Source organism: Amblyomma maculatum, chromosome 8 (genome assembly GCF_055883805.1).
Source record: "Amblyomma maculatum isolate TAMU_Amacu chromosome 8, ASM5588380v1, whole genome shotgun sequence".
In the NCBI taxonomy this organism is placed as follows: Eukaryota; Metazoa; Arthropoda; class Arachnida; order Ixodida; family Ixodidae; genus Amblyomma; species Amblyomma maculatum.
In genome coordinates, this window is record NC_139351.1 from 126,087,008 (window position 1) to 126,103,072 (window position 16,065).

Here is a 16,065-nt window from a genome sequence, read left to right on the forward strand (position 1 = left end):
CGACTAATGTGACGTTATCCAGTGCTTCGTACGTTAACATTTTGGTGGGCGGGGTTGTTTATTTTGTCTGGAAGAGTGTGCAAGAGGGCAACCAAAGTTGCCCCGCGATACCTAGAGGGGGCCCATTGCAGCGCGCCGTTCACTTCGATTGCTTTTTTTTAGAAGAGAAGCAATAAAAGGAGTCCGCGACCGGGGAATTTTTCGGGATGACACACAGCCGGGGAAGAATTTTACCTCATACGCGGACGGGCGAACACCGCAAGCGCGCGAGGAAAATAATTTATGCTTTTCAACGCCGCATACACACAGCTTTTTAAGGCTTCTGTATTTTGTTTTTTTTTCATTCCCACCCTGTACAAATTGTAAGCAGATGGTTCATGTGCGTGTGTGTGCCGTTGTCATGTACAGCTGTGCCTATGTGTGTTTCTTCTCGTGTTGTCCAAGTCACTTTTCACAGCTTGGTGTGTGTGTGTGTGTATCTTGTTAAAGAAACGCGCCGCGTTGGTGGAGCTCACGTCATTGTGGCAACCCAGGCTCTTCTTTCCGCGTGCGCGGCATACTTTCTTTTAACCTTTCAAATCGTTCTTCTGAAGAAAAAAAAATGATTTTTTTTTTAAGCTGTTAACTTTTTTTTTCTTGAGAAAGTGTGATATGCTTGCTGCGTATGCTTGGAAAGAGAAAAAAAAAAGTGTATAAAGATGTGTGCATGGAAGCCTGTGAGAAATGTTGATTCGCTTTTTTTTTTTCTGGTATGAATGTGCCACGTCATGATGAAGAGGAGTAATAATAAAAGTTTTTTTTTTGCAGACATTTCCCGTGTCACCTTTATAGAAAAGCGGTGTGTTTAACAACCTTCATAAGTAAGTGAGCGCATGAGAAGCGTTCTAAAGTAAGTGGTCCTGTTACGAGATGGAAGTGCATTCTTGCACGACATTGTGGTATCTAAAGAGCATTTGTACCAATGCCTAAATCACCACCCAAGCACGAAATGCAGCTTAGGTTTTGTTTCAAAGCCTGCTGACTAACCTTTGTCCTGTCATAAATGTTGATAAGGTTGGGATGAGGAACTATTTTGCAATCATTGTGCTCTATAGTCTAGCTTTGTCTGGTCGCAAGAACAGAAAACCTTTTCTCCTGAACACAAAATTCAGTGTTCCCCTTGCTTGCAGCAAATCCTGTTTTAAGGACAATGTCAATGAAATATTGTTAAGAGTAAAAAATTTTATCTGATTATGCTGACATTTTTGCTGCAGCAGACAGAAGACATGTTTATTGGCAATACAACTGTACTTGAATATCTCCTCCGAAATTAATTCAAACTCACTTCAGCTTTTGTCAACAGGACTCTCTGATCACCGTATTTAAGAGAATGGCGGTTGTAGCAGAGCCTCAGGGATCTGCACTCAAAAGTCGACGTCAACACACATATTTTGCTCGCAAAGTCAGACAGAGACAGTGACACCTATATTTTTGTTCTTTAGCTTATAAAAGCTCAATTCAATATTTTGGTTAGAGGTTTTTTTTGTGATTAGGATGCAATACACTTAAAACACAAGTAAACTTCTGTTTCTCTTGTGTCCCTTTGAAAGGGGTTTTCGTACGCCATAGAAAACAGATTTCTTTTTAATGCAGTCTCTTTTGAGGGCCGCATCCAATTCTGTTGATCCACTGAAGACTCAGAACCGCTGAAAACTCAAAAGACCACGTGTGTTGGTTCATGACCTATAGTTGATTTTCTTCACAAGTCTCGTGAACACGTCAAACCGTTTCTGCGTGTTGGACATTCAAAGCTGAGGCATTTTGCAAAATGTCTCTTCTTGTCTCTCCCATGATCAGCTGTTGTTGCCTCCCAGGCTCACCCTTCACACTACAGTCCCTTGTGTCCCTGACAATGGATATGGTAACCTTTGTGACGGCGACCACGACAAATCTGGCAGACTAGGAACTTAAATAAGGCACCGGGTTACAGGTTTTTCTCTTCAAAAGAAACGAAAGATGCACCACCATGTGAAAATTTATTTCACGAATTAGACAAGCAGACAAACACCACTGCTGTAGGGCCCTGGATATTGCTAATAATCAAGCAACAATGACTAGAATGTCCTTTGTCACCAAGAGTTTGTTCGTGGAAGTTGGGACATCTGATGCTGACCCTTACACCTGCTCACAGACAGAGAATGCTGGATTGCCTTGAGGCCGACTAGGTACTCACACTAGTACAGGGCAACGTGTTAACTTTGACCAGCAAGGTTGAGTTGTTAATTAGTGGCGAGTTAACCTCGCATATACTGGTATCAATCGTTACATCAAAGCGACACTTAGTCGTAGTTTGCAAGGTTTTGGCACAGATCTGTGCCTAACACAGCTGCTCCACCAAAGTGAATGCAGTTCGCTGCAAGCAAGAGAAAAGGCTACACAGTGAAACATAGAGCAATCCTGATTCAAACCAGTTTTCAACAAATATACCTGGAACCAAGGAGAATAGCACAGTTCAAACTTTTCGGCTCCCATTTTGGAAGAGATAGCGTGATTTTATTAGTGCCTCTACAGCACCTGGAAGAAAGTGTTGAGGGTGTGGGGAGATAAAAATGCTCAAATACCTGCTTATAGTAAGCAATTCGAAATTGACACCATTTCATCTCAATCTAGTACTTGTGAGAACATTAACGAGTGATGTAGAAGTTTCGTACACTACTCAAGTTGATCTCGAGCATCAATATTTTACAGTGGCAGCTTGTTTCCTGGTTCTGCAGTGCTGGCATTGTTGGGGTTAATACTGTACCACGCTAATTGATGAACATGCAACAACTTCAATGCAATGTACCATGGTAATGCGTCACACTGACCGTCTCGAGTGGAGTGATATCATGCGTCTCTGTGAAGTCAACTGCCTCTGAATGCCGCGTTACACAATGGTAACCACCCTGCGAGCATTTTTCACCATTAGACCATTTCACCAAGAGTTTACAATTATGGATTCAAAATCTTTCTTTCAAACTGCAGCAAGTTACATCTAGGACGAGGGCACCAAGGGCAAAGCTACATCTAGTAGTAGTAGTAGTAGTTAGTAGCAGTGCATACAGAAAGCTTAGGGGCTTAAGATTTTTTTTTTTTTTTCCACATAAATATTAACACCACAATGTAACAGAAATGCATGCACAGCTGTACTTAACAACACTAGCACAGCAACACACGTGGTGCTCAAACTTCTGAACTGGTAAAGCCATACAATATGGAATGATCAAAATCAATGGTTCTAACCATGTAGGTAAACACTGGAATGAGCACTGGTTAAAATAAACATCATACATTTCCAGTCTAAATTACACATGCATGTTTCAGACATCAAAACGGTGACTTTGTTGTTGGAAAAGGACTTTCACTATATATTATTGTCATACCAGTGACAATCTGCAATTTGTGTAGACCGTCATTATCTGCATGAACTGCACATCATTGTTGGCCTGATAATGAAATATGCGTGTTTCTTTTCACTGCGACACTTAATAGTGTTACGTGTTGAAAAGAAAATTTGATGCAATGCTTCAACTTTCAGCTTGTGAACTTTTGATTTGGTATGTGGGAAGACTGAGTCACACAGTAAAGCAAAATAGAAAGAACGATGCTTTTTTCACAACTTGTAATGGAAATGCACTTATCACAATACTTGGATGAGAAAAGAGAAAAGAAAAACACTTTTACGTCCATGGTAGAAAATTAACATGCAAAGCTGTTCCCAGGACAGCGTAACCCATAAAATATGCGACAATCCGCTTTGAATGGGTGTCACCCTGCCACAAATTGATTGCTACATCAGCCCACACAACACAACGAGTCTTCCTCTCTCGTCGGTCGGGCCCAATAAACGTGGTCCAGTACAATACAGGACTAGCAGCAGCGACGAGTCGTGTTGTCACTTGAACATTTGCAAAAAGAACTGTAATAAAAAGGAAGCCAACAGCATGCAGAAAGTACGGGATGTGCCTCCTGTCGTTGCAACGGTTCAGCAGACTGGCTGAGGAATGCAAGACAGTAATGACAACCGGTAAAGCGAGAAGAAAATTTGGCAGCTGCTTCAAGCGATAGTACATGAGAAAGCCAACGTCCCAGTAGTGTGACTGTACATATCCGTAGGAAAATGGAATGAGGTTCGAACACCATTTGGAAGCATTTCGGCCTGCCAGCCTGAAACCTGACTCGGTTGCCTGGTTCAAGACAGCTGCAGAAAACCGCTGCGAGTAGTCGGGTATGCAGAAGAGGGACCAAGCGTAGCACTGGAACAACAGAAACGGCAAGAAGCAGAACGCCGCTCGGAAGACGGACCTGACAGGGGTCAGGCCGCACACCAGGCCCGAGTAGAGAAGGAAGCCAGCCGAAAGAAACCCGTTTGAGCGAACCAGGCCTCCTAGGCAGAAGAAGAGCGTAGCTAGGTTGGGCCTGTTCTGCTCCAGGAGAAGCAGGCCCAGGAAGCTGACTGCAGCGAAGAGCGACTCGCTGTAACACGCCGTAAAGAATATGGACGCCGGGTTAAAGCAGAAGAGCAGGACGGCCTCGTCGGCTTGTTCCTTGGAGAAGAGATGATGCGTCAGGCGATGAAGCGCGACGGCCGCCACCACGAAGAAGGCTGCATTCACGAGAACACCGCTGAGAACGATTACGCTATGGCGGTCGAGGTAGACGTTCGTGAGCGGATCAATTAGTCCATCCGCCGTCTGGCGGACAAGCCATGGGTATAGAGGGAAGAAGGCTAGTGTCTGCTCATAGGTGTAGCCGTGTTCAGCGATGTGCAGGAAGTACTGGCTGTCCCAGCGCGTGAGACCCGCGAAGAGCCACGAGACGAGCCGGTCGCCCAGGTCCGTGCTCGTGGCCCATGGCGACCGAAACGCGTCGGCGTTGTGGTCGGGAACTGCCCAGTTGAAGGCCACCTGGAAATGAGTCGGAGAAGGCAGTCTCTTTGGTCCTCCACCTATCCCTAGCCTACGGCTTCATAGTTTTCTTTTCTAAAATAAATTTATCAATTTCATCGCAACTAAGCATGCATAAAAATGGATCTGCTAAAGCGCTATCTCCTTTCAGAACAGCGCGAACAGCACCGGCACAGCCTGGCCGTTTCGTTTTTGATCTTATTGCTGCATGCAGGCCCAACTTGCCACAAGTTTGCTGAACAGCAAACTCCAAAACAATGCTTTCAGTCTATAATCAAGAACCCTGCCGCTCGCTCTACGTCCTACCACAAAGCGAAAGCGTGATACATTCAGCAGCCGCTACAGCGGTCAGTGGTTTGGTTTTTTACAGTACGTTGCGCAGAGAAGTTTACCTGAAGCAGAAATATAACGAAGCGGGAAAAGAGTGCAAGCACGACTACACTCGAACTCATGTCCCCGGCTTCACGGATGAGGCGTTTATGGCCACACTGTGCCAACAAACATCGCGCCCGTGAACGAAATTGACGGAACTCGAAAACATGGCGGCTTCCTATGCGGTTCGATAAATTGGCTTTGATTGACTTGTGCGTTACGTCGTATGTCGCAAGCACAATTGTTAATCACAAATCAAGCACACATCGCCTCTGAAATAAATGTTGATGTTAAAATTACTGCATTATTTGGACGAAAATTCGTTCGGCATTCCTTTATTCGCCGTTCAAGCCATTGTTCAAGCAAAGTGAACGTGAACTCACACCCTCACACCGGATAGCCAATCGGGCTCTCCATCATGAAGGATGAAGGTCCATGCTCTCCATTTTCATTTGTTTCTAGCTACCATATAGTTAATTAGGATTGCTTAGGACATCGCCTAGAGTTATAACGTTAAAACCCTCAGCATTAAGCATAATTAGGACGATTAGGACTGCTAGTGTTCCCGTCGTGGTGTTTTATGGGGAGCGGCTAAAACTCGCCATGAATAATGCCAGTGTTGCCTGGATTTTTGCTGGACAGTCGCCCTGAATCCCTAGCAATCCCTAGGTCGGATTGTCCCTAGTTGGGGGCACGGCGTGCCGACGGGCTACCGCTCATCGCCCGCCACCCACCCTGCTTGGGGGTGCCGCCGGTGCCGCGGCGGCGGTTTGGTGCCGTGGCTTTTGTTGTAGTAAACGAGGCACGGACGGGTGCGACCGAACTGACTGGTGTGCGCGCCATGAACAACCCTGGCACATCTGCTGCGGCTTCGGTACAGAAAGGTTAGTGCCCGTTCTGTGAAAAGATTTGTTTAGTTGTGGACAAAGCATGCCAATGAAGGTGCCGCCATGTTCAAATTTTAGCTGCCCCTTTTGCGTGCAATGTTCGTGGTTATATGCTGTCCGCTTACCGTTCTTATTTGTCACATACTGCAGGGATTTGTGCCAAGGTATGCACTTACAGCACGCGCCAATTTAGCACGATTGAAGGCGAGCACTGCACTGTCTTATGATGCTGCTGACTGGCGCTTGATGCTTTGTCTTTTATCAACCAGATACTCACGGTACTCGTCAGTGATTAGCTGCTTAGGGCGACGAAGCTCATTTTATGCTTTTTTCGTTCTTGGCCCCGATTCTCCATACGCTGTTCGTTTTGATCACATCCGGGTGAAGTACTTGCCTATGATATCGCTCGAGCATCACTACGAGCACCCTCATTTCCCCTTAATTGATCTGCTTGTAGCTTGAAACTAGTGATACATATTGAGCACCAAAAGCTCGAAACTAGCACTGAACCTTTTACAGCCAAAAGCGGCAGCTATATGGATGATATTCTGCGTACCCTTGATGAAATTTTACTTAGTTTGCGTCGGGTACGACAAAAGGATAAGCTCTGTTGAGACAACAGAAATGATAACGTAAATACCGTTTAGACAACTCCATTGTAGCACGGAGACCACGTAGCGGTGCTTCGAAGTAATGAACTCGCTACTGAACTCCCCTTATGTGTGTGTGTTTTTTTTCCTGTACCTTTAGTTTCTTACACTCCTTACTAGAGCCCTGCACGGGTTGGATTTTCCAGCCCCTTCCCTGGCCCACGTTTGAAGACCATCCCGGGCCCATGGTACCAAGCCCATCGGCAATGATTACATTGCCCGGACCCGGCCTGCGCTTCCACGACAGGGCCCGTGCCAAACCTGCAAAGTAAGTCTGGGCAGACGCCTTAAAAATGTATTGCTTAACTAGCACATAACAATAAATCAAGATGAGAGACAAACCTTGCAAAATATTCTTGGTAGAGAAGGGCACAGTTAAAGCACCTACAGAAGCAAAGGCTCGGTGAAGAATATTTTGAGAAGACATTTTATGTAAAGCTATCTAGCACAATGTACATTTAAAAGGTATGGATTACGGGCATTTTAACTATGACCCCTTATAAGCAATTGGCTCTTGGTGCAAGTTCTTTGCTTAATCACCTACAAAAAGACTGCCCCCTGGCAACTTTGCCCCAGGAACATGAGTGGGCTAGGGCAGAAAAAACCAAAATTTACATATTCATTGAAGAAATCACAGCCACATTGCCACATCTCTGTGGAGACGAAAAGCGGTAGTGTCTGTTCATTGTGCATGTATATGTTATTGGATATGTAAAGATTCCTACAGCATTTATTGTAGCGTAGAGACATTTTTTGGAGGGGGGGGGCAAAGCAGACAGAATTTTTATAAACAGATGGCTGCCTGCCGAGCAGTCAATTGAAGGTCCTTGTCCATGGGCTGTTATGAGGCTTCAAATGTCCAGCCGTTGGCAGTAACACAAAGGTTAGAAGCTACCCTCTTGCTCACTGATTGCTGAGAAATCCTAAGCTGGTGGCGTTGAGTACTTCAGTAGGCACGTGCTTATGCAAACGGGCTGTGTCATGCATGACAGGTTACAGCACTTCATAACACCTCCATTGTAGTACAGTTCGCTATCGAGTTTTGAGCCATTCCTTTTTAACTTTTTTCACTTGTGTTATTGAATGTAGCCCGGCATGTTCGTACTAAATTACTTGGACAAAGTACCGAGTGGCACTGATTAAACTCTGTTTACAAATGAGCTTTCTCTCATTCTCTGTCAACATATGTACTAGTAGTGGTTCATTCATAAACCACTGGAATGATTTCAGTGCTCGAATTCCATCTCCAAAAGAAGCCATACACAGCTTTACCCAGCCTGGCCTGGTTCCGCCACTGCAAGCTTCAAGCCCAGGCCTGCATGTCAAGCCCGAGCCAGGTCCAGACCAATAAAAATGGCAATTTTCCAGCCCGGCCCAGGTTTTCGGGCTGCCCGAATTCATGCTCTGCTCCATACACTGTTGAAATTATTTGCCGAGAATAAGTTCTCAGCAGGCAGTACTTTGGTAATCTTTGTTAGGGAGAAATTACATGCCATAATTTTTTTGCCCTAGAAACTTGGGCGATATCTGGCTTACACGACTACCTCAAAAATATCACCCAGATGTGTCCCTTGCCTGCAGTCGCTTGCTGTACAAACAGCATTGCAATTTATTTGCTGACACTATGGCGCATGTAGTGCGAAACAAAAGCAGGTCATTATTTGCTAAAAGATGATTGTGAAAGTATGAAAAATTTCAGTCACTGCTATTTTCATGGGAAAATGTCGCATGGCCTTGTATAGCCAATTAGGGCCAATTGATGAGAAATTTTTGCTCAAGATTTCTGCCAGCAGAGTAGGCACTGCTGTCATTTCTAATAGCTATTTCGTTCATTCATTTGCAGCGGCACCAACATGTTCTGTTGTCTGTGTTTTGTGCACCCATATTCTGTTCGTTGCTTTAAAACATTTCTGGGTAAGTGCAGTCGAGACCGCGAGCATAGTGTTGGGCGAATTCACCAGGCGGCATGACAAAAGGAGGCAGTGTGGTGTAGAGGAATCCACTTGTGCCAAAGACAGAGACTGCAACCATGCCAGACAGGTTGCCAAGACATCGAACGAGAAGCCAGACTAGCCTATTGCCAAGAAGCTTACCAAATGCGGAATCAAGCCAAGACTGAAGCGGCAGCTACAAATGCGGCACCGGCCGATGGCTAATGCTCTTGACTTGGTTCAAAGAGAGCTGAACCTCTACAATTTTTAATATTTCATAACAAAGGCTTCAAGGATTTGCCTCAAGTGATTCCAGGTAGCCCTGCATGCACAAACCTTTGTCACGGATACACCTGCAAGAAACAAATAGTGGCGCGTAATTGCTCCAAGCAATGTTCTCTTTGTTTTCCTTTTTAACTTGATACCATAAAAAGCACCCTGTGTGGCAGCACCTGCTGACTTGGTCATGTCATGTGGCCTTGTGATGTCACGCAACCTGACGGACAGTCATTGCAGTGCTGCGTCACCTTCCTGCCACTTGCCAGATACATGCCCTAATTTTTCATGGATGCCAGATTTTCTGCAGTATGGGACCCATGACAATATTTTTTGTTGCCAGAATCTAATAGTGCAGTGTTTCGTGACTTTTTTGTCGCTTGTCCGGCAGCAAGACACATTTATTGCTGAGATATTTCGATTTGAAGTTGAAGAGGTCTGCTTTCCTTCCAAGGGATTTAGACTTGCGAAAATGACGCAAACGGTGGTGTAAACATAGACTCCGTGATTCTTGATGCATAGCGAGCAGTGCAATCTAGCAGCAGCTGAAATTAAAGCTACAGTTCGCCAAAGCCGTCTATTTGTTTGCACCAGGCATAGATCCTGAGCTTGACTGCAAAGTTCTCGCAGTGAATCTTGACCTTGGCACCCACAGAGCATGCGGTGCTTTTTAGAGTTGAGGTCACTTGACTAACAGGATAGAATGTACGAGCGCTGACGTGGCGGCAAAGTTTGTAGCTAGCGAAGCTATGGATGCGGCCACTGACATTGCCGAGCTACCATCACGAGTGACGAGTAAAGACTGCTACAGATGGTCTTTTTTGAATAGCAGCAAAGGGTGAACAATGCATTGTGGCAGAAAGTTAAAAGAAAAAAGGGGTACACAGGGCCTGTTTTGTTCAATTTATTTCGTTTCCTTCACTATTGTATTTCTTAATATGAACCAACTGAGCTCCCTTTCGTTCAATGCTTCCTTGGGTGTCTACACCTTATGTGGTGTACTCTAGCGTCGCTGCCCTGCAGATGGCAAGCTGATGTGCCAGTAAGGTCTGTGCATGCACGCTGGGACAGCAGACAATAGAGAAATAGAGATATTACGAGATATTTTGGCAAAATCCTATGCTTATCATAGATATGAGACATCGGTGACACTATTAACAGCCAGCAAAAGCATTCAGCACACTTGGGATGCAATTGTTTAGGGGTTAGTGAAAAATATGTAAAAAATGCAAGTGCACTACACAAGTAATGTAATGCGAGAGGTCTCAGCTGTTCGTGTGGCGCAATGGCTAAGACATTCAGTTAAAACTCCAAAGGACTTAGGATTAAATCCCTTTCGAGGCTGTTTTCTTTTCTTTTTTTTTTTTTTTAAGCACCCATGCCATTTTAAATCTTACTTTTTCCAGCCTTTCTTTTCTTTCCCAGCTCCACTCGGGTCTGTGGAGGTTTATTCTGCCCAGTAAGTTATAACTTAATCCTGTGTGCATTTCATACCAGATTTTTCAATAGAGAAGCGCTTACTGAGGCATGAACTTCATCAGAGGAAAACTCTGCTGCTCCGCACTTGTAAACCAAAGCATGTATATCAAAAATGAAACCATGTGGTGATGCCAAATGCATAGCTGTGACTTCAAAGAACCAAAACATACCAAAACGAAACTGACTGCCTGTGGCACTGCCAAGCGCAAATTTATTTTTGGCTTCCAATATTTAGCCTGTCTTTTTGCCATTTTTGAAACAAAAGTTAACAATTCAAATATGCAACCATAATACATGTTAGGCAGCCTCCGGGATCCCTTGCATGTCATTGTGCATGCATTTGCAATTTCTGCACTGCCTGCATTTCTGTTCTCTTTTTTCTACCTTATAAGAGTTTTGTTTTCAGTGAAAGTGGTGTTTTTGTGATTAGGAGCCAGTATACCATCGCTGCAAGCCTACTTTTTCTTTCAGTGTTCCTTTAGCACTACTTGCAGGTCTACTGCATGTCTACTGCAGGTCTTTCATACTGCACTCTGAACAATTTTTTACCCATGCTTTTCATTAAGATTTTCGAAGCATGATGGGTTGTAGCGAATAGATTTGATTGCACCTGAAAACTTCAAACACGAATTGAGAGCCTGTAATTTCTTTTTTTTTTTTGCTCACTGCGTGTTCTTTGCGAATGATGAATTTGACCACTTGCTTCACGAGGGAAGGCTCGAGGATGTTGAAGCTACTTTGATTGCCCGTCACTAGGCACAGTTATAGCAGTCTCGTAGGTCACTGGGTGCATGAGGTATTTGAGGTTACTACTCCTTATCGCCATAGACACCAGCAGGCTCAGCATATGTATCTAGGCATGCGGCTTCTTGTTGGTTGACCCCTTATCATTTATACTGCGCAGGTTGTTGAATAATGGAAGCGTACAAGTTGACGCAGGAAATGAAACGCCATGCAGTCCTCATCGCACTGGCCGCGCGCCATAGCGACTTGGAAATTGCCAACTTTCTGAATGTAGCGAGGTCTTTTGTTAACTAGGTGCGAACAGAACTGATGTGCTGTGACGGTGACGTGGCATCTGTGGCGAAAAGGAAAAAACACAATCAGCGGTCAGACGTCGTCAGAACACCTGATTTTCTTCAGAGGCTGCAAGTCATCGTGAGTGACAACCCAGAGAAGTCAATGCGGGCCATTGCAAAGGAGCTCGATGTCGCAGAGTCAGCTGTCAGGCTTGCTGTGCACGAGGACGTGCGGTACCATTTCTGTGTCATGAGGAGGGCGCAATTCTTTTCTGGTAAAGCTCGGGAGAATTGTCTGCTCTGGTCCAAGCGCTTGCTAGGCAAGCTGAAGAGCCTGGAATGCTCTTTTTTTTTTTCTTTCGGATGAAAAGAACTTCGATCAAGACCAAAAAGCTAATTGCCATAATGAAAGATGGCTTTACGGAAGCGCTAATGAGGTGCTGACAGCATTGCACACAAAATTTGTGTGTGATGGTGTCAGCAGCCGTCAGCAACAAGGGTGATGTCAAGCTGCCACACTGTTTTGCAGAAGGACTCCGCGTTAATGCTGCCGAGTACGCAGAGGTGCTTGCCACCGTTGTGAAGCTCTGGACCGATACTGTTTCGAAAGGAAAACCTTGTGTCTTTCAGCAACATTCGGCTCTCGCCCACACCGCCCGCGTCACCCACGAGTGGCTGGCCAACAACTTCCAATAACCACATCACTCCCAACTTGTGGCCTCCTAGTTGTCCAGATTTGAATCCACTCAGCATCATTGAGAGAGAAGACAAAAGACCACATAATACAAAAAACTCTCCGCCTTGACTGGTGGCGTAAACGAGAAGATTGTTGAAGGACTCCCACCTTCTTTTCCTTCCTCTTTTCTTTTTTCTGGACTTTTGACCAATGCACAGCAGTTGGTATAGTTTTTGTTCTTTTTCTACTCCTTTATTTATTGGCCTAATGAAGAACTCTGTGATCCCTCGCTACAAAGGGGAGTGGCCGCATCAGCATCATGCAGACAAGGAGAATTTTGATGTGTGTTTTAACTCATCCTCACGATAGACAAGGCAGTGGTTACGGCGCTCGACTACTGTTCCCAAGAATGCGGGATCGTAACCGGGCTTCGGCGGCCGCTTTTCGATGGAGACGAAAGCAAGGCCGCCTGTGTTCTATGCGATGCGAAAGAACCCCAGGTGGTCAAAATTTCCGGAGTCCTCCACTACGGCATCTATCATAGCCTGAGTCGGTTTGGGATGTTAAATCCCGCAAACCAAACCAAACGACTGTAGACAAGATTTATGTGCAGTTCACGATCCCGGGCGTGGCGCAGTTGGTTAAAGCTTAGGCTGGCGATGCGAGGGATGCAGGATTTTTATTTTTCCGATGACATTAGTTTCGGTTTCAGGTGATGTAATTTGATTGAAAGCTATATTGTGACCGAACGAACGCCGACAGTATGAGCCATTAAAGCGCAGCTGCCTCACTTTTCGAGAATTCTGCGACATTCAGGAATTTGACTCTCCATAAGCTGTCGGTAATGCTTTGTGTTTGTGTTTGTGTGCTATCTTTAAAACTGATGAAGTAATCAACGATTACAATTCGAGCTTCTCCTCACAGCACTGAAGGACTGCGTAGAAGTTCGATGATGACATCAAGGACGGTAATATTTTTTTCTTTTCGTTACCTTCGCCCACATCATGCGGTCCTTTTTTTGATGCCATCAAACAATGTTTCTGGGCCTTCAATTTTGGTAGCCTTGTTTTTACTTCTTTCAACCAAGCCATTCTACACGGGAAACATACCGGTGCCGTCAATGATGTCATTATGTTCCCCCCACACGTCGCTGTGTGGTGAGGAGAAGCTCGATAGCTGAAACGCTATTTGCGCCATTGTTTGAAACGCTAGCGCGAAGATATCTTGCATGCTTAACCTGGAAGCTGTAATCATTTGATTCCTTGAAACTCATCAAAATCTACAACCAGTGCAGTTTCCCTTTAAAGGCTTTCGCCTTAATACAGCGCTCAATGTCATGCTGATGCCACATGTAACGGAAAAGGACAGCCTCAGTGTCACTGCCTACCTTCAGCGTGCAGAAGTAGCCCGACGACTCGCCCAGCTGGCATAAAAAGCCAGCAAGGCACCAATGCCTAACGTAACCTACAATGACAATGAAGATTACAAGCCAGCAGACAGACTCTAGGTTTGGATGCTGAATCACCATCGTGGATTTAATGAAAACCATAAATTTTATGCTGCTGTTTCCGCAAATCAAGTTCACTCATCTAGATGAAATGGGCTATGGAATTGTCCCCAGATGCTGCTGACAGCACCCCAGGGACGATACATGTCCAGAAATTGTATGTTGTGTGCCTATAGCCCTATTATAACTGATAGACACTGTTTATATTTTGCTTGATGTTTATTTTTGCCTAACTTTCTATTCAATGTAGAGCATTGGGCCATTGCTTCTTTGAGAGGGAAGTCATACCGCAAAGCTTTTTTTTTTTTTTTTTTTTCACGCTTTACGCCACCTGGACGCAGCTTTTACTCTTTGTTGTACAATGATGATGCACAGAGATTTACCTCGAATAATTGCCACAACACAACACTGCTTCTGCATTGTTCTTGATCATTGTACTTGGCAGGTTTACCTGTTTCCTTGTTGCCTTTAAACTGAGCACTGGGCATTCTGTTGTTCGATGACCAGTGCCTTTGTCGTGATTGGCACCTTGTTGCAACGAAATAAAAGTGAATCCAGTGTGCAGATAATGCTGTCAAACAGAGTACTGAGTTCTTTTTGGCTGATAGTAAATGATGGAAAGCCGGTCTGGACGAGTCTTCAGCTGGAGTGAAGATTGCTGGAAAATGTATCAACAACCTTAGATATGCGGATGATACCACTTTAATGGCAGAAAGTGAAGCGGAACTCAAGAGACTTCTGATGCGCGTACAAGAAGAGAGTGAGAAGTTTGGGCTTAAATTGAACATTAAAAAGACAAAGATCATGGCGTCTTGCCCTATCAAGTCCTGGAGCATCAAGGGACAAGAAGTGGAAGCTGTGACAGATTTTCTCTTCTTGGGCTCCAAGATTACCTCGGAAGGAGACTGCAGCCATGAAATTAGGAGACGCCTGCTTCTGGGAAAGAGAGCAATGGTTAGCCTTGACCGCCTAGTAAAGAGCAGAGACATTAGTCTGCCAACCAAGATCCGTATAACTCGTGCTATGGTCTTTCCAGTTGTGATGTATGGATGCGAGAGTTGGACTGTGAAAAAGGCTGACCGCCGAAGAATTGACGCGTTTGAATTGTGGTGCTGGCGAAGACTCTTGAGAGCTCCTTGGACTGCCAGAAGATCAAATCAGTCAATATTGTCGACCATAAACCCTGACTGCTCATTGGAGGGTCAAATTCTAAAGTTAAAGCTCAGCTACTTTGGTCATCTGATGAGAAGAGAGGAGTCGCTCGAGAAAGATTTGATGTTGGGAAAGGTTGAGGGTTGCCGGAGAAGGGGTAGGCAGCGAACGCGATGGTTAGATGGCATCCTCGAGGCACTGCAAATGAAGTTATGTGATGTTAGGAAGATAGTGAGAGACCGGAAAGCGTGGCGTGACATGGTCAATAGGGTCACGAAGAGTCGGACACGACTGAACGACTGAACTGAACTGAAATGATGGAATAAGAACACAAGGTTGCAAAGAGCATATGTAGGCTCTTGTAGCTTGTTAATCGGTGTGATGAACCACTAGTTTAAGAAACACTATCACCAACCAAATTATTTATTAGAACCCAACATTTCGCGACCAACTCGGTCCCTTCCTCAGGGGCGACTAAAGTTCGAGGCCCGCAGTAGCAGGCAGCGGCCTATGCTTGGCCGATCTGAAGAAGAATGGCTATACACGCGCCTTCATTCCAATGTGCTTCCCGCCGTCGAGCTAGCAAGACAAGAGGGTCGGTCAGCACGGAAACGACGAAGCGCCCTCGCATTGTGCTCCCATACGTGGCGGGCACCAGTGATGCGCTTGCACGCATCCTGCGGAAACACGTCTGTTTGTCGCACAAACCTACCTCAACAGTCTGCCGTTTTCTGCCGCTACCAAAAGACCGTATTCCCAAAGAAAAATAACCAGGCGTTATTTATAAAATCTCGTGCTCCGAGTGCTCTGCCTCGTATATCGGCGAAACAAAAAATCTGTCGGCGCATATTGCAGCACAAAAATGACGCTCGGCAATTGAACTCGAAAAGCAACCCCCCTCGCCGAGCACTGCGAATGTGCCGACCATAAAATCACCTTTGACGAGGTGAACATACTTGATGTGGAGACCAATTCTTTCAAAAGACGTTACGTCTTTTTTCGGTTCATCCGGCTGACAGCTGCAGCAGTGAACAGGAATCCGGGGACGCTACCCTGGCTCTGCTACACAATTGGACTTCGCCACGTGTGCCTGCTACTGCGGGCCTCAAACTTCAGTCGCCCCTGAGGAAGGGACCAAGTTGGTCCCGAAATGTCGGGTTCTAATAAAAATTTGGTTGGTGATGGTGTTTC

The 16,065-nt window shown here is 45.3% G+C and overlaps 2 protein-coding genes across 4 annotated transcripts; one reads left to right on the plus strand and one right to left on the minus strand.

Annotated features, from left to right (window-relative positions):
- Positions 1-1,969: 1,969 nt before the first annotated feature.
- PIG-V (phosphatidylinositol glycan anchor biosynthesis class V) lies at positions 1,970-5,481 on the minus strand. Its single transcript, XM_084577627.1, has 2 exons — positions 5,318-5,481; positions 1,970-4,925 (listed from the first exon to the last, which is right to left on the minus strand). The coding sequence occupies exons 1-2, from the start codon at positions 5,375-5,377 to the stop codon at positions 3,699-3,701; spliced, it is 1,287 nt and encodes a 428-aa protein (XP_084433753.1). The 5' UTR covers positions 5,378-5,481; the 3' UTR covers positions 1,970-3,698.
- Positions 5,482-5,895: 414 nt separating this feature from the next.
- Positions 5,896-10,413, plus strand: LOC146182499 (uncharacterized). 3 transcript variants are annotated; one of them, XM_084577628.1, is made up of 3 exons: positions 5,896-6,181; positions 6,955-7,102; positions 8,065-10,413. In XM_084577628.1, the coding sequence occupies exons 1-3, from the start codon at positions 6,139-6,141 to the stop codon at positions 8,183-8,185; spliced, it is 312 nt and encodes a 103-aa protein (XP_084433754.1). In that variant the 5' UTR covers positions 5,896-6,138; the 3' UTR covers positions 8,186-10,413. The 3 variants fall into 3 exon arrangements, 1 of the variants encoding a protein (XP_084433754.1); XR_014700352.1 differs by having other exon boundaries at positions 5,897-6,181; positions 6,935-7,102; XR_014700353.1 differs by having other exon boundaries at positions 5,898-6,181; positions 6,981-7,102.
- Positions 10,414-16,065: the final 5,652 nt, after the last annotated feature.

Bases quoted from the DNA above. Each gene is read 5' to 3' on its own strand.
- PIG-V (XM_084577627.1), bottom strand. From the start codon at position 5,377: ATGAGTTCGAGTGTAGTCGTGCTTGCACTCTTTTCCCGCTTCGTTATA. The intron at 4,926-5,317 runs GTAAACTTCTCT...ACTCATTTCCAG, and splicing joins TCGTTATATTTCTGCTTCAG to GTGGCCTTCAACTGGGCAGT.
- LOC146182499 (XM_084577628.1), top strand. From the start codon at position 6,139: ATGAACAACCCTGGCACATCTGCTGCGGCTTCGGTACAGAAAG. The intron at 6,182-6,954 runs GTTAGTGCCCGT...ACTCCTTACTAG, and splicing joins TGCGGCTTCGGTACAGAAAG to AGCCCTGCACGGGTTGGATT. The intron at 7,103-8,064 runs GTAAGTCTGGGC...GAATGATTTCAG, and splicing joins GCCCGTGCCAAACCTGCAAA to TGCTCGAATTCCATCTCCAA.